Source organism: Suricata suricatta, chromosome 10 (assembly GCF_006229205.1).
Source record: "Suricata suricatta isolate VVHF042 chromosome 10, meerkat_22Aug2017_6uvM2_HiC, whole genome shotgun sequence".
NCBI classification, from domain to species: domain Eukaryota; kingdom Metazoa; phylum Chordata; class Mammalia; order Carnivora; family Herpestidae; genus Suricata; species Suricata suricatta.
The window spans coordinates 124028081-124046033 of record NC_043709.1 but is presented as its reverse complement, the minus strand read 5'-3'; the positions used below and the strand labels follow the sequence as shown (position 1 = coordinate 124046033).

The 17953-nt window shown below is 46.6% G+C and overlaps 1 protein-coding gene across 1 annotated transcript in view; it reads right to left on the bottom strand.

The window, feature by feature from the left end:
• PDSS1 (decaprenyl diphosphate synthase subunit 1) overlaps positions 1-17947 on the bottom strand; it is a 45411-nt gene extending 27464 nt beyond the window's left edge. Inside the window, exons 1-8 of the mRNA XM_029955585.1 lie at positions 17927-17947; positions 12036-12100; positions 11466-11586; positions 8687-8817; positions 7430-7515; positions 5438-5582; positions 4331-4523; positions 3754-4041 (exon numbers count right to left, since the gene is read on the bottom strand). Of these exons, the coding sequence (XP_029811445.1) occupies positions 3754-4041; positions 4331-4523; positions 5438-5582; positions 7430-7515; positions 8687-8817; positions 11466-11586; positions 12036-12100 (1029 nt within the window). The 5' untranslated portion in view covers positions 17927-17947. The remainder of the gene's footprint in view (positions 1-3753; positions 4042-4330; positions 4524-5437; positions 5583-7429; positions 7516-8686; positions 8818-11465; positions 11587-12035; positions 12101-17926) is intronic.
• Positions 17948-17953: the final 6 nt, after the last annotated feature.

Below are 17953 nucleotides of genomic sequence, written 5' to 3'. Positions count from 1 at the left end.
GTGCTCAGCATCACTCATCATCAGGGAAACACAAATCAAAACCACACTGAGATACCACCTCACACCAGTCAGAGTGGCTAAAATGAACAAATCAAGAGACTATAGATGCTGGCGAGGATGTGGAGAAACGGGCACCCTCCTACACTGTTGGTGGGAATGTAAACTGGTGGTCACTCTGGAAAAGTGTGGAGGTTCCTCAAAAAACTATCAATAGAACTCCCCTATGACCCAGCAATAGCACTGCTGGGGACCTAGCCAAGGGATACAGAAGTGCTGACGCATAGGGGCACGTGTACCCCAAAGTTCATAGCGGCACTGTCAACAATAGCCAAATCATGGAAAGAGCCTAAATGTCCATCAACAGATGAATGGATCAAGAAGATGTGGTATATATACAGTGGAATACTACATGGCAATGAGAAAGAATGAAATCTGGCCATTTGTAGCAAAGTGGATGGAACTCGAGGGTGTCATGCTAAGCAAAATACATCAGGCAGAGAAGGACAGATACCATATGTTTTCACCCGTAGGTCTAACATGAGAAACCTAATAGGGGACCATGGGAAGCAGGGGAAAAAGTTAGGGAGAGGGAGGGAGGCAAATGATGAGAGACTTTTGCATACTGAAAACAAACTGAGGGCTGAAGAGGGAGGGGGAAGGGGGGTGATGGTCATGTTGGAGGGCACTTGCAGGGAAGAGCACTGGGTGTTATATGGAAACCAACTTGGCAATAAACTATTAAAAAAAAAAAAAAGAACTGGTGGACTCCGAAGGGGCATCTCCAGAAGGAGAGAGAGCCCCTCCCTGCACTGATGTGACACGATGTAATGATGGAGCCAGTGTGAGTCTCCTGTGGCTCCTGTGACACACTACTGCAAACCTGGGTGGGGTTTTTTTAAGTTTATTTATTTTGAGAGAGAGAGAGAGAGTGCACAAGAGGGGCAGAGAGAGAGAGAGAGAGAGAGAGAGAGAGAGAGAGAGAGGGAGGGAGAGGGAGAGAGAGAATGAATCCCAAGCAGGCTCCGCACTGCCAGCACAGAGCCTGATGTGGGGCCCATGATCTCACTTGAGATCATGACCTGAGCCAAAATCAAGAGCTGGACACTTAATCAACTAAGCCACCCAGGCGCCCCCAAACTTGGTGGATTAAATCAATAGAAACTGTCTCATAGTTCTGGAGGCCTGAACACAGTTCCACAGAGCACCCCTCCACCCTCTCCAGCCACGGGCCGCTGCCTGCAGGCTTGGGTTTATGGCCCTGGGACTTCAATCTCCCAAGTAGACATCCTTCAATGTCTCTGCTCCACCTTCACACCGCCCACTCTTCTGTGTGCAAAGTTCTCTCTGCTTTCCTCTTACAGGGAGAAACGTGACTGTACATAAGGCACATCAGATAATCTTGGATAATCTCCCCACTTCAAGATTCTTAACTAAATTGCTTCTGCGAAGACCCTTTCTTGCTACATGATTTAACACAGGCTCCAAGTATGAGGAGGTGCATACCTTTGGTGCAGCCATTTTTCAGCCAAATGGGTTCTTTTTTATTAAAAGTTTCTTTTTTCCTAATGTTTACTTTTGAGAGACAGAGCATGAGTAGGGGAGGGGCAGAGAAAGAGACACACACAGAATCAGAAACAGGCTCCAGGCTCTGAGCTGTCAGCACAGTGCCCGTGGTGGGGCTTGAACCCACGAACTGTGAGATCATGACCTGAGCAGAAGTCAGAAGCTTAACTGGCTAAACCACCCAGGTGACTCCAGCCTAATGGTTTCTTACCTAAACCAGCCTCTGATTCTCCAAATTACGTGCTTTCTCTAAACCAATCTCAAATCTCCTTCTGTCCTCATTACTGACACTACACTGAAGTGTCTCATCTTCCACTGCAGCCGTCAGGTAGAATGAGTGGGACCGTGGGGGTCCTGACCATCTCTCACTCTCTGCCTGTCGCGCTTGGTGTCATTTTTCTGCTTGCTGGCCTCTGTAATCTTGTTCCCTTTTCCTGTATCCTTACAGGCATGTTGAGGATCCTACTGGCATGAACACCAAAGGTGCCTTCCATCTAAAGGACCGCAGAGCACAGGAGGGATGCCTGAATTAGCAGGTCACTGTCCTTGGTCACTGGCTATCCGCCTTCATAAACCCCAACAAGCACACCAGACTCAGTGGAGTCTGTTTCTTGTGGTTGAGAACACAGTTTTAAGCTTGATCATGAGTCAGGAATTCAGGAGCAGTTCTGACATAAAGAGAAAAGAACTGACGTCCAAGAGCAGCAGCTCCTGGTATTTATCTCCAGAGAGAACAGATGCCTGCAAAGCTGCATCGCTAATGATGCAGGGTTCATGTGGTTTATTTTCTCGCCACCAAAGAAGCACTGCAGAAGTTTCAGGATCTTTGGAGGTGAGGAGAGCAATCCAGCAGGATGATGTCCTAGGCTGACAACTTATCCAGGCTGGCTTTGCACTTTTTCCACATATTCTGGGCGCTACAGAATTAACTCAGCATTGTTTTCTTTTCCAGACTGGGCACGGCGAATCAAAACATCATTGATTCCTTCAGTGATGAAATCACCCTGGTGTGGTGGGTGCCTGAAGAGGGTGCATGTGTTTAAAAGCCCTAGAGGCCTCTTGCTCTTATAATGTTCTCCTTATGCTTGAGCTTGACTTCACCAATGAAATGGAGGACTGTGTGATTATCAAAATCTCCTCCACCTCAGTAGGTATCCTATATTATAGACTCTACCTTAAGATCCTTTTCATTGTTTGTTTTTTTTTTTGTTTTTGCTTTTAAATTCTAGAGAGAGTGTGCACGAGCAGGGGAGAGGGACAGAGGGAGAGAGAATCTTAAGTAGGCTTTATGCTCAGCTGATGCAGGGCTCAATCCCACAACCCTGAGATCATGATCTGAGCTGAAAGCAAGAGTTAGAGGCTCAACTGACTGAGCCACCCAGGTGCCCCTTAAGATATTAAAAAAAAAATTTCTCTAATGGGGTGCCTGGGTGATTCAGTTGGTTGAGCGTCTGACTTTGGCTCAAGTCATGATCTCACGGTTCTTTAGTTCAAGCCCCACCCTGGGCTCACTGCTGTCAGTACGGAGCCCACTTTGGATCCTCTGTCCCTGTCTCTCTCTGCCCCTCCCCTGCTCGCATGTGTGTGCACACAGTCTCTCTCTGCCCCTCCCCTGCTCGCATGTGTGTGCACAGTCTCTCTCTCTCCCTAATAAACATTAAGAAATTTTGTTGCTTTTTATTAATTCTTGTTAACAGTCCATTTTATAACTAAACATATCCTGAGCACCTCATGTGCTGCTGCTTCTACGTATTTACTTTTTTAATGCAGTATTTATAAATGCCAAAAATTCCCTACCGTATATAATTGAAAGCTGGTTACATGACACACAATATGGCCACAAACCTTTAAACAGTTGGTATTATTTTTAAGCCGAAGAAACACTGTTTTGTGAAGACTAAATTGAACCCCGATTCATAACCTGAACAACCAGCAAGTACAACTACAAACTTTTCACGACAGGATGCCACAACTTACGGCTGTCTCTCCATAAGCCAACAGATGTCTACACGCTAGTCAATCATTAAAATGAAAGTGAACTGGAGTGCCTGGGTGACTCAGTTGTTTCAGTGCCCAACTCTAGATTTCATCTCAGGTCATAATCCCGGGGTCGTGGGATCAAGCCCAGTGCCTGGCTCCATGCTGAGCATGGGGACCCCTTGAGGTTCTCTCTCTTCCTGGGCTCCTCACCCCTGCTTGCATATATATCCCTTCACTTTCTTGGGACTGGGAGTCTTGTGTGATTTTCTCTTCATTTTCCTCAGCAGAGGATTCTCTGGAATCCTTCACTCTAGTTGTTTTACAATCAGGGACATCAAAGCCCTCTATTCCTTGCATTGAATTTTCTACTTTGGCTTTTGTAGCCATTTTCCCCTTTACCTTCACGAAGCCAGTTCTCATCAAGGGCCCGACATCTGCTGCAATGAGGTGGGAGGGGAGGACGCCCTTCATTGCATCAAGTTCACGTCCAGCAGTCAGCTAGGGAGAGCTCAGGATCTTCTTCAGATCAATCTGTAGCACTCTCACCTGCCTGATGTAGTGACGCGATACACCTCATCATCTTCATCTGATAGTTCTCACACATGCTCATTAGAGCTATCATCGTCTGACCTGAGAGACTCAACTCTAAATGCTACACGAAACTGATCTGAAACTGAATCTTGATCCACCTGGTCACCTGAACGTTCACTTACACCAGCATCAGGATCTAGGTTGGAAGCCCCGTTCGTTCACTGCTACTGCCTCTTTCACAACGGATTTCCCTTACTGCACACAGGGCAGGGCCTTCGTCAAAGGAAAGGGACACTAGCAGATCTGCGGCGCTTTGTCGTTCACCAGGTAATTCATCTGAGTGTCCTCCTGGCTCACGACCTGTTCTCCTTCTAGATGAGATACATGGTCTAGAGCCCAAATCTGAAGATGAAGGCTTCTCTTCCTGTGACTCTGGCACAGGGTCCCACCTTCAGAGTGACCCGTTTTCACTCAGATGTGCCCAAATCTGACGATTCATGCTGATTGGCTACTACACCAAGTTTCTGCAGATTCCTGTATATATTTTCCTGTGCTCTTTCACAGAGAAGCCTGGCCTCCAAGCAAAACTCCGAGAACAGCACTGGAACAGTACACGATGTGCTGTTGCTTCTCACATGTAATCATCTAGTCACACTGGTCAAGGTAAAATAGAACTTCTATTCCAGGACGAGCAGTATACTGCCTCATGTAGCTCTTGCACAGAAGTTCTTGGCCTCAGATCTGTGGATGCCCGCAGAGCCACCTTTCGCTAAGCGTCGTTTTGTGCACTGACAGACTTCAACAACTTTAAAAGCAATGCCTTTGGCCTAACCAGGATCTCTCATTCTGCAGCTGGAATCTGTGAGGGGCTTAGAGTGAGATGGTGCTGTAAGGCCGGTTTTGTATTTTTCCCAGGGTAGGTTTCTGGAATTTCCCATGTCTCTATTAGAATTATAAAAGTCACCTCCTCTGAATATAAGATTTTTATCATACCTGGACCCTTGACATAGAAACTAACGAAAAATGGCCTCTTATAATCTGCACCATCTAATCACAGGTCTGGCTTTATAAAATGGACCAGTGGGATTCAGTGCCACTTGATGATCTGCACAATCAAGACAGATATACACATGCCCGATTCAACGTGAGCAGTCCTGTCACCCCGATCGCTGGCAGTGACAGCCACTTCCAGTGCTGGAAGATTTCCACCCAAGAGTGGAGGTGCCAAGATCGATGACAGGAGTAGATCCCTTCAACGAGGCTGCCGAGCGGGGGGTTTGGCTTGAGAAAGATGAGACACCACCGCTGTGCTGTACCAGTGAGTGGAGTGATCTTACAGAAATCTATGTACCAGAAAGCTCACTTTTGATCCAGTTTCTTTGATAAACTAAGTCCGGACCTACAGTTAGTCTGCTGAACTCTGTGGCAGGCCGGTTCTCTGGGAAGCAGACGCTGAAGTGTAAAGGACAGGATGCACGTCTGTGCAGCGGGGCCTTCGGAGTCAACAGCTGTGAGGGGGAGAGGAGGAAACAGGCTTCTCTGCAGAGCAGACGTTTCTGCAACACGGGCCCACCCACTGCGGGCTCTGGAGCCAGGATGGCCCCTCACCTCCCTCTCAGTCCCTGAATGTGGGCTGGCCTGAGAACTTCATGGCCTCCAGCAAGAGGATTTTTCTGCTGCTCACATGCTCTTGAAGAGGCTGAGAATGGAATGTTGTGTGTCGAGGAGACCTGCTCGGCACTGAGTCCCTCACTAAGAAGGATCTAGGTGTGCATTTCAGACCCACTCCAGCTGCTCCTGGACCTTTCAAGTCTGAGTCATCTGTTGTGCATTCCTACTTTACCAGCCCAGGTACTGTAGTTATTAGGATACGGGCAGGAAATGTAAAGATTGAGACTTAAGCTCTTCAGGCCCATATTACCTCTTGAGAATACACTATAAGCTTCAGATACCCCTCCCCAGAAAAATGCAAATACATAAAAAACTTTGCATACCATTCTAAGGGACTCAGAGACCTCCGTACTCCCACGGATCCCAAGTTAAGATGTCCCGGTAATCTAGCAAGGAATATTTAATGGATAACTGAAAAGCTTAATAAAGGAAAGAGGAAAAATCAATAAGAGGTAGTTTTCCCCTTTGCTATTTTTTTTAAAATGTTTGTTTATTTTGAGAGAAACAGAGTATATGTGTAAGCAGGGGAGGGGCAGAGAGCAAGAGCGAGAGCAGAGAGAGAATCCTGAGCAGGTTCTGCACTGTCAGTGCAGAGCCTGACTCAGGGTTCAATCCAATGAACCATGTGATTAGGACCTGAGCAAAAATCAAGAGTTGGAGGCTTATCCGACTGAGCCACCCAGGTGCCCCTCCCCCCACTATTTCTTAGGTATCTGTTTCAATTGGTTTTCTAAAACCCTCACCAAGATTACTAGTTACCTATGTAATACACATTTCACAAGCAAGAAGATAATGTCTGCTAAGCCGCAGAGAGGCCAGTAAACTTTGATTGCCAACAATAAAGCAAGGGTCTCTCAATCCTCCCATCGCCGGCCAGCAAGCAGATGGAGTGCGGGAATGGGCTCCAGTGCTACCCAGGCTTGGGGACGCCTTGTAGCACTCTCTACAAACAAGCCCTGAGTCTATAGCTACCTTTGGTCAATGCTGTTCTAGATCTTTCTTGGCAAGCAGAACCAGAAATGGCTCAGGTCTTCAGAAGCTCCCCGCCCCCGACACGTCTGCTTGCTTGAAGAGTCACGGAGGTTAACAGCTGGATATTTAGCTAAGTATGAGCCTGATTCATATGGGCTTTTGGGAAGCAAGTGTTCTCAAGACGTTGGATACTGTGGGAAACCGCAGCACTCCAACGCACGCCACCACTGTACCTCTCACCCCAATGCCAGGCGCTGCCTCTGCACTGTGTCTTTGGTGAGCCCTGCTCCCACCACTTATGGGAGAGTAAGGCCAGAGCCACAATACCCTGGAGAGGACAGTGGTGAATTTACTTTTTATTTTATTTAAGTCAACACTACCCGCAACATGGGGCTCGAACTCACATCCCTGAAATCAAGAGTCACTTGCTCTCTACTGACCAAGCCAGCCAGGCGCTCCTTGAACTTACTTTTTAAACTAGCAATACCTTTGTTGTGTTATATCCTCCCACGTCCTCTGTAACTAACGGTTTTAGTTGCAGTAAAGCAAACTGAAGAAACCTGCAACCGTGGGGAGAGCTGGAGAGGAGTCAGAGTGATGCAGAATTGTTTTCCTTCCCAGGTCATCTCTGGGGATAACAGATCGTGTTATGTATGAATCTGAGAAATAAAAATATAAAACACACACGATCTCTAGTCCAGTGGTTCTCAACCAGGGATGATTTTGGTCTCTGGGGGACACTTGGCCAGAGGTGTGACTGGCTTCTCGTGGGTGGAGGCCAGGGACACTGCTACATATCTATAATACACAGGACGACGACCCCCACACAAAGAATGATCTGGCCCCAAGCGTCAGTGGTGTCAAGGCCGAGAAGCCCTGCTCTAGGTCGTGTGAGTTGTATTCAGATTTGGTTCATTTCTGCTGCTCTGCCTCCCAGGTGAAGCGGCAGTGGCCGCGAGGCTGGAGAAAGGCCCACTGCCAAAGGTCTCTGTTGGAACCGCGCTGTGAGCACTCAGGAGTCTCGGGGCGGGCGGGAGGCACCCTGAGGCGGCGTGTTGCTCTGGATGCACAGCAGCAGGAACAAAGGGCCAACGTGGGCTGAGGGGAGCGGCTGCCAAGAGGCAACATGGGACCCTCCTGAGGCATTCCTCAGCACGACCTACTGGGAGGGGGGTATCATACAGATGCCCAGCCCTGGGGAAACGGACGAGCACATTATGGAGCACTGGAATTTCCATCAGTCCATCACACGGTGTAAAAATAACCCCGAAGACGCTCCAGCAACGTGGTAAAGAGTGAAGACACAGCTGGGAGTGAACAAGGCGGAACGCAATCCTACCTGCATAGTATGCTGACTGGGTACAAGAGTGGAGGCGAGGCGGGAACTGCAAAGATGGCTGCCTTGGGGATGGACCAATCCTTTTTCCTTTCAAGGTTTCCTTGATTACAGTGGTTTTGATGTTTAGCCATTTTATGTATGTTTGAAACACAAGAGCTGAGGACCAACAGTCAAAATGCCTTCTTCCAGGATTTGTCTTTGGCAGATTTCCCGAAGGTCACGGGAAAGCAGGCTGTTAGCGGGTGTGGTGGGTGCCCAGACTCGAAGCACAGTGGGCGTGGCTCATGACTTTATAACGATAACCTTTGGACTAACTGCTCTGTGCATATTATGATCACAAGTACGCACACACCCTGCTTCTCTCTACTTCGGAGCAGGAAAACCAAATTTGGCTTTTAAAATTCTTTGCAAAATGGTCACTTGCGCTTAAGTTGTTCTCAGAGGACATTAAAGTGTGGCCATGGAAGATGCCCAGACCAGGGGACCCTGGGGACTCAAAGTCAAACTACTCACCACCAAGTGGATTCTTAGATAAATGCCACCTGTTCAACAGTGAACTAAGTGGCAAGCTTGGGAAGGAAGACTTGGCAATATACAAAGAACACCAGGGAAGTGAAAGCAGTAACTCACCGGGAGTTATTATGATGGATATTACACGCCCGGGCCATTAGCACCACAATAATTGGTCGAAAGGCTTTTCCTTTTCCATCGAAGTAGTATTCAGACATCTCCTTAAGTTCGGCTGTAGAGATGACTAGTTCCTGGAATCAAGTTTCTGTGTCAATATGGCATCATGATGGCATGAAAAGTCAACACGATTTCTTTTAGAAAGCCCTGATTTGATTTCAGTGGCCTCACTTGCACTTGGTGTACTCATTTCACTTGAGAAATTGAACACTTAGTTGGAAAAGGTTCCAACACTGTACGGTCACAAACCTAGCTGCCCTGCAGCTGGGCCACATGCAACGCCTGGCCCGCCTGGGTGGCCTAAGGGCAAGGGCGAGCAGTGCCACCTGCCCAGAGGATGAGCAGGAAAGTTCCAGGCGGCCCAGGGACTCTGGGCCAGTGAAACCTGGATGGAGAAAGGAACAGGGGCTGGTAGCAGCTTGGAAGGTGAAGCAGAGAGGACAAAGACGGAGTGTGGGAGCCAACGAAGCAGGTGTTAAGGGAGTGTCTGCGGTGTGGAGGCAAAGCTGTGTCGCGGGCGGAAGACAAGATGGCAGCCAGGGAGAGCAGGGATTAGGAGGCCTGACTCAGCCAGACGGGTCAAAGGTTCACACGGGAAGTTTCAGACACAGTTTGACTGACTGTGAGGAGCTTACAGCTGAGTTGAGGAGATAAAATTTTTTAAAATATAAAATGTTCAGAGTGGTAACTTGGGCGATGACACAATGAACTCAAATGTAGTAAGGGGAGCCTGGGGAGCTCAGCTGATTAATCGTCTGACTTCGGCTCAAGTCATGAACTTGAAGTTTGTGAGTTTGAGCCCCGCATCCGATTCTGTGCTGACAGCTCAGAGCCTGGAGCCTGCTTTGGATTTGGTGTCTTTCTCTCTCTCTCTGTCTCTCTCTGTCCCTCCCCTGTGTGTACTATGTCTCTTCCTCTCTCTCAAAAATATATGAAGATTTAAAGGAGTCTAAAAAAAAATAACTGTAGTGAATTTAATCAAATGCAAACAAGTTCAAAATCAGCGTGGGCTAGAAAACCAGCTTTTTAATGGCGGATATAAGCTGTGACCTGGGATTAAAGAGTAAGAAGGATTTTGGTTTGTGAAGAGGAGGGAGAGCCTTCCAGGCAACGGACATGCGTTGACGGTCTCTGTCTCTCGAGGACTCCCTAGGATGAACCACGGCTCATGTCCCCAGAGCGATGGGAGCTAAGAACGGACCCAGAGGGCCCTGAGCCAGGCTCAAGCGAACACAGTGCAGCAGGCCAGGCTCTAACTCACTAAAATTTCGACTTTAGTACCAAACACGGTAATAAATGCAGAGATTACAAAGTAAAATGAGTCCTACAAGGAGCTCAGTCTAGAGGGGGAGGGGTACAACCATGATCACAACACACCGTGCGATGGGTGCTGCTCCTCTGGGAGCACGAAGCGGGCTCTGCTGGCTGGGGTGAGAGCCCGGAGAGCAACGGGGACACGGCCATGGAAGTGGATGCGGCCTGGCCCAGCCTGTGAGGACGGAAGGCAAGAAACAGACAAGGAGGATGTGGAAGGAGAAGAGGAACAATTCCAGCGTCCTGCCTGGGGTTCCCAGGTGGTAGCTTCAATGATTCGGAAAAACGAGAAAAAACAATTAGGAGAGGAAAGTAGAGTTTCAGAGAGGTTATATTTGAGACAGTCCTGGACGCTCCATGAAGCTGACCAGGGAGTAGTTAGATGTGTGGTTTTGAGAGAGATGATTCAATCTGGAGCACACTATTTGGGAAGTGTTCCACATAGTTGGGAGTGGTCAGCAGGGTCCAATGTTCAAGAGTCAAGGGAGATAAAAACCAAATGTCCACTGGATTTAGAGGAAGGTGCTACAGAAGCCATGAGCTGGCAAGGCAGTTTCCGAGGAGAGCCTGGAAAGGGAGGTGCATGGGATGCTGGAGAAACCTGAAGGGGCCAAAAGAAAGAGGCAGGGAACACCGTCCTGGAGGGGAAGGGCGAACGCGGGCTCGAGGGACGGCCCTTTAAAGGATGAACGCACTGGAAGCGCCGACACTGGCTGTGAGAGGTGAGGCGGAAGAGCCTGCAGAGAAAAGAGGGAACAGGCGATTCTGCGGGACTAGTTCCGAAGGCACTGAGGAGGCAAAGGGCACGAAACTACGCTGGAAGGAAGGGGCTCCTGGAAAGGGAGGGAACATGCACTTCACCGAGGTGGGAAGAAAGCCTGCAGATGGGTTTGTAAATGGTAACAAATTAGGCGCCCCGAGGGTGACTCCTCAAGGCCTCCCCTTGGTCTATCACATAGGAAGTGGCCGCTGCTATGAGAACAGGAGAGTGGGGTACGGGTTTGAGGAGGAAAGCAGAGAACCTTAAAAGGGAAGGAAGTTGATGAAGGCACATGAATATTTCTGGACAGTTATCTGAGAATCCACCAAAAGTATTGGGGATAAAAGCATTTAATGGATAAAGCCCCATTTAGGGGCAGTCTGGCACTGATTTTCAAGCCCTTCAAGATGCCTGCAGCGGGTGAAGGAACAGGGGAAGGTAAGGATGCGCTGCCCGTACCAGTGTTTTCAGTGCCCCAACTCTGATAACGCCATTCCAAATGGTGACATGTACTGCACTGTCCATACTGCCCCCCCATGTCACTTAGGAAGCATTTGGAACTTGACACCCGTGAATCAAGTTCACAATGCCAACGTACACAATTCTAAGAAATCAACGTCGCTGACAGCACCGTGAAAACTGCCTTACCTTTCTAATGTCTTCATATAGACCCTTCAAGTCTCTCCAGCCGAGTTTGAAAGGGTCGGTGTATTTCTCACCACTCCGTGTTTTACTACAACAGCCCGCGGCCGACGTGGTGTGATGGAACCTGGAGCAAGCACAAGCGCACACAACGGAAGGTTGAGCACTCTCCTAGTAAGCGATGTAATTTTATTTTGAAGTGAGAACTGTATACACACATTCATATGCATATACTTGGTGGAAATTGAGCATGACTGCCGATGGTCATGATACTTGAGAACAACACAAAGAGTGCTGTTCTTGCTCAACAACACATCAATCGTTTATTTTTATAATCAGGATCTTGAGAACCCACAAAATCAAATACTAATCTGACTTTTTGTGTTCTGAGTTTAAATTTTATAATACTTCCATTTTTTTTTAAAGGCAGAGGTCGCACAGAGCAGATACTGCGGCATGTAGTGAAACAAAATATTCAGTTTGTTGGAGTAGCCCCCCCCCCCCCAGTTTAGAACAGAAATTTACTGGCAATATGGCTAATAATTTTAGTGGTTGTGACACAGATTTTAAACTTACCGTGACATACTATACCTATTTGAAAAAGCAGATGTTAAAGTCTTCACAAGATTAAAGTAGGGCATCTATAAAATAAAAGTATTAACAAACTTGTAAGAATATTCATGCAAAAATTGTTTATAATGCCAGACAAATAAAACTTCCACAGATCAATATGAAGATAGTCTTTATCTTTTAGTTGTCCCTTTTGTAGGTAGATTATAAACTTTAGAAAAATGATAATAAAATTTCCTGATTACAAAAGCAGTATTTGTCATTATGGAATATATAAGAACACATCTATAATTTGTCCCTTTCTCCAAAGAAAGCTAGTTTCCATGTTCCTATATATCCTTCCACACCTGAAAAGTAGTTTTAAAACAATTTCCTTCCACTTAACTAAGATTGGTCAGAGATTAGGAAAGATTTTATATTCTCAAACCAATTTAAAACAAAGAATAATCAAGCTCCCCCAAGCATCAGCCTGGATGGTAAAAGGGAAAAAGATTTCAATGTTGAGGAAAGAAATTTCCATTGATACATGAACAGTATCTATTTTTAAGTTATTTTTCCCAAACATGCCTGGAAATGGAACTTCTTGATCAACAATGTTAAAAAACAAGTTCAGTGGCACGTTTTGAAAATATTAACTAAAGATCAAGGACAGAAGACAACGAAAAGATTTAGAGGTGGTGACAACAAGTATTAGTCCCAGTGATTACTGAGCGCTGTTATGGGCCAGGAGATGTGACAGCATGCAGGACCCAAGATATAAACTGTCAATCCTAAAGAATTCAGGGACACAGTCATTTCAAAAATTACTAATATACTGAGGTGCCTGGCTGGCTCGGTCAATAGAACATGTGACTCTTGGTCTCAGGAGTCGTGAGTTCGAGCCACAACTTGGGCGTAGAGTGTACTTAAAAAAAAAAAAATCACTAGTTTACTAATGTGGTAAGGGCTCTGTATTTGAAGTACCTATTTTGACAAAATGGACAAATTTAGCACAAGAAAAATAAAACTAATCCTCTCTATTTGTAACAAAGCCTTACAATGTGCTTTTACACTATTTGACCCTCACAACTTGCTTTCATATGGCTGGGGAACTTGAAGTTCAGAAAAGTCAACCCTGAAAAACCGAAATACAGATGTTAACAATATAGCGAGAGGAAAATGCATCTACAAAACTGTATGTGTTACGTGACCGCAACAAAAGTTTTTACATACCTGCATGCACAAATAAGATACGCGACAGGGTTTAAAAGTATATACACCAGGGCATTAAAAACAGTTATTTCTAAATAAATTGGATTGTGGGAGTTTTTTGTTTTATTCCTTTTTTTGGTTTTATATTTTATGACTTTTCTCTAGTGAACACATATTGCTTTACACATATCAAAATGACAATTAAAGGTTGACTTTGCCAGGCAGATAGTCACCAAGGAAAACTGGCTGAGTTCTAGTCTTTCCACTATAGCATTATACATTCATTAAACCAATAAGAACATTTATGATGTCCCAAGAAAGCGAGGTGATAATTCTCTCTTTTAATTTTACCATTATAGGACATTTAATCTACTTCTTTTAGCCTTCGTAATTAATTCATACAAATTCGGTATTTCATTATAATACTCAGTTTGAGACCTAATCTAACCTGAGGTGAAGAGTTAAAATTGCATGGCTAATCCGGAGTGCTCTGAACCACTAGGCAGCCTAACAGTTATTAAGCCCATGGTCTTTGGAAGACGGATCTCGGTTCAAACCCCAACCTTTCCTGGCCATGTTACCTTGAGATGCTGCAATTAATTTGGAGAAGTTGTGTAAGGCTCTTAGCTCGGCTCCTAGCATGGATGCATTTAATATAGTCTCTGCAGATTTATAAAATCTACAGTATTTAACGTCTACTCAGTCAAGGTATCTTCTGCTTTAACATGGACCAGCGTTTTCCAAAGTAAGGCTAGAGGCGCTCAGAAGAGCAGTAAAGTATTACGAGGTGGTTGTGAGACCAGAGCCGTGCCAAGTGGCATGCTGCTGCCGGCAATGGTAACGGCTGTTTTCCAATTCCATATCGTTCCCTCCCTTTCCATCACATACTCGCCCCTGAAAGCCAACCTGGCCTCCCATGAATTCACTTAAAAAAAAAAAAAAAGTGCTGAGTAACAATCAAAAACATACTGACCAGTGATTTGACAGTAACAAATGTACACTGGTTTTTATCCTACCACTAGATTTGTTATTTATTTAACGAGAGAGAGGGAGAGGGAGAGGGAGAGAGACAGACAGACAGAGAAAGAGAGACAGAGAGAGAGAGACAGCGACAGCAAGCACGAGTGGGAGGCGCAGAGGGAGAGGGAATCCTATATGCAGCCTAAACAAGGAGCCCTAAGCAGAGCTCAATCTCACAACTGTGAGATCATGACAGGAGCTGAAATCAAGAGTCTGACGCTTAACCAACTGAGCCGCCCAGGTGCCCCTACAAGATTTGTTAATGCTACCAGTGGAGGAGTTGGGAGAAGGTACACTTGTCATGAAGTGGAACTGAGTCTGAGGGCAGATGTGGCTTTACTATTATTGCTCTTTGTCCCCAAAGGCTATCAGGCCCTAAGAGACTTGAACTAACCAAACTCACATGCCTGAGGCAGCATCGGAAGGCTAATGTATTGATGTAAATGCAATACCACTGACACACGAATCAGAAATATATGGTATTGGCATCATCAATGCAGTCCCTCCCTGTGGTCATTAAGGCAGACGTGAAAGACACTGAACATGTGCTTGCCAGGAAGGCACCCTTCTGTGAGAAAGACGGTTGCTCAATTACCCTGGGGGCATGTCATCAAAAAAAAGTGCGTCAGAACTATATCAAAAGAAAAAGCTTCTGCACAGCAAAGGAAATAACAAAAGAGACAACCTACTAGGCGGGAGAAGATATTTGCAAATCATATATACGATAAGGGGTTTGTATTCACAATGCATAAAGAACTCATACAACTCAACACCAAAAAAACAGATAAGCCGTTAAAAATGGGCAAAAGACATCAACAGACATTTCTCCAAAGAAGACATAGACAGCCAGTAGACACATGAAAAGATGCTCAACCTCACTATTTATTAGGGAAATTCAAATCAAAACCACAGTGAGGTATCACCTCATACCTGTCAGAATGGCTACAATAAAAGACACAAGAGGGGCGCCTGGGTGGCTCTGTTGGTTAAGCCTCCGACTTTGGCTCAGGTCAGATCTCATGTCTGTGGGTTCAAGCCCCGCATCAGGCTCTGTGCTGACAGGTAGCTCAGAGCCTGGAGCCTGCTTCCAGTTCTGTGTCTCCTTCTCTCTCTGCCCCTCCCCCTCTCATGCTCTGTCTTTCTCTGTATCAAAAATAAATAAAACATTTAAAAAAAATAAAAAATAAATAAAAGACACAAGAAACAAGTGTTGATGAGGATGTGGAGAAAAAGGAACGCTTGTGCACTCCTGGTGGGAATGCAAGCTGGTGCGGCCACCATGGAAGACAGCAGAGGCTCCTCTAAAAACTGAACAGAATCACCACACGACCCAGCAGTTCCATCACTGAGTATTTACCCAAAGAATACGAAAAATAAATGCTAATTCGAAACTGTATACACCCATACGTTTACTGCAGTATTATTTACAATAGCCAAAACAGGGAAGCAACGCAAGTGTTCATTGATGGATGAGTGGATAAAGACTCTGTGGTACAAATACAATGGAATATTACTCATCCGTTAAAAAGAATGAAATCTTGCCACTTGCGACAACATGAATGGAGCTAGAGTATAATGCTGACTTTCTACTGAAATAAGTCAGTCAAAGACAAATACTGAAGGATTTCATGGGGAATTTAAGAAACAAGACAAATGAACAAAGTAAAAAAGAGACAAACCAAAAACACGCTCTTTTTAAAAAAATTTTTTTAATATTTTCTTTATTTTTGATACAGAGAGAGAGACAGAGCACGAGAGGGGGAGGGGCAGAGAGAGAAGGAGACACAGAGCTGGAAGCGGGTTCCAGACTCTGAGCTAGCTGTCAGCACAGAGCCTGATGTGGGGCTCGAACCCACGAACGTGAGATCTGACCTGAGCCGAAGTCGGAGGCTTAACCGACTGAGCCACCCAGGTGCCCCCAAACATGCTCTTAACTATAGCGTACTGCTGGGTAGCAGAAGGCAGGTGGATGGGGGGCGGGCGGGTGAAACAGATGAAGGGTGATGATCGAGCCGAGCACTTCTCTTGATGAGCACTGAGTAAGGTATAGAATTGTCAAATCACTACACTGCACACCGGAAACTAATATAACGCTGTACGTTAATTATACTGGATTTAAGTAAATAAATAAAAAGGAGGGTCAAAGAAAAGAAGTATCTAGTGCTATCAGATGGTGGGTGCAAACATCTCTCCAAATAATTCCTTCATCTGTGATAGAGAAGTATTTGAAGTCTGGCTAGGACAGTAGTGAAATGGATTCCAGCAAAGACTTTTTTTTCTTAAATGTTTTTTAGAATTGTTGAGAGACAGAGAAAGACAGCGCAAGCAGGGGAGGGTCAGAGACAGAAGGAGATACAGAATCTGAAGCAGGCTCCAGGCTCCGAGCTAGCTGTCAGCACACAGCCAACGCAGGGGTTTGACCGCACGAACCGTGAGATCATGACCTGAGCCGAAGCTGGACGTTTAACTGACTGAGCCACCCAGGCGCCCCGCCCTGAGACTTTCTTTTCCCATATTCTCTTTTTACCCTCGTTGGTCTGCTGGCCCAGCTGCTATGCTCTCTCCAAATGCCCATGTTGGATAAGCTGTGATATGCATCCACCTTGGTACAAAGTAGACATTTATATGCTACATATTTCACATAGGTGAGTGGTGTCTGAACGGTACATGGGAATATGAAGTGTCCCAAAGCCAACTAAAACAGAAGAATCCTAAATTCAATAAATTTTACAAAACGAGCCTTGTGGATGAAGGGGAAACATACTTACTATGTGACTGGAGAAGTCTCTAAAAAGGACAGTGAGTCTACAGATTTTGCTCCGTTTCTCTAAACAATATGCCTACCCCATGGCACGCTGAGAGTCAATCAGTACAGGAAAGACTCATGGAGCCGAAGAACATGTCAATTTACAGGGGCTAAACTGGCCGCAAAGGGAGAAAAATGTGACTGGGCCCAAGGGCTGCAGGGCAGAGAGTCAAGGAGTCCTGGTTAGTGCTGAGATTCTGACTCTACTTCAAGAAGTCACATTAAATCAAAGTTCAACGTTTTTCTATTTGTGACATCCTCAGGCCTTTTCTCCTTGCAGTGACCTTCTACCCGTCCAGGTAGGCTCTCCCCGGGACACTGAAATCCGGTCCTCCCTGAGCATCAGCCCTACAGGAGGCCTTTTCCGCCTATTGCAAGCACACCTGGATCCCCTGGATCCTGAGCGCTCAGAGCACCTTTGGCTCCAAAGTCCTAATTAAGACCTGTCCTCCGAAAGCCCGGGGTGTTATTTCGAAAGGAAACAGCTGCAGTCGGTCTCCAGGCTGCACTCGGTCCACACTCCAGGAGACAACCTGGCTATTCCCCCCTCCCCCCCTCCCCGCTTCCCCTGGGACCCTGCTCCGCATCCACCGCTGCTTCCCCAAGCGCCTAAGCGCCTGGGTCCCCAGGACCGCTCTTTGCAGTCTCGCGCAGGGTGCCCCAACATCAGGCAGAGGCCCGGCACCCACTCTCCCACGCCCACCCCTCCACGTCCGCCGGCGGGGCTTGGGCCCATCCAGCCCCGGGTCCCACCGCAGCGCAGCCTCCCGTTCCCCCCGCCCCGGCGCACGTGCCGCCCGCTCCCATTCATTCATCCGCGTAGCTGTCATTGGCGCGGTGACCTCTGCGCCCCGCCGTCGCGCCCGCCTCAGGGCCTCACCTGCACGCCGGCGTCGGCAGCGGCGGG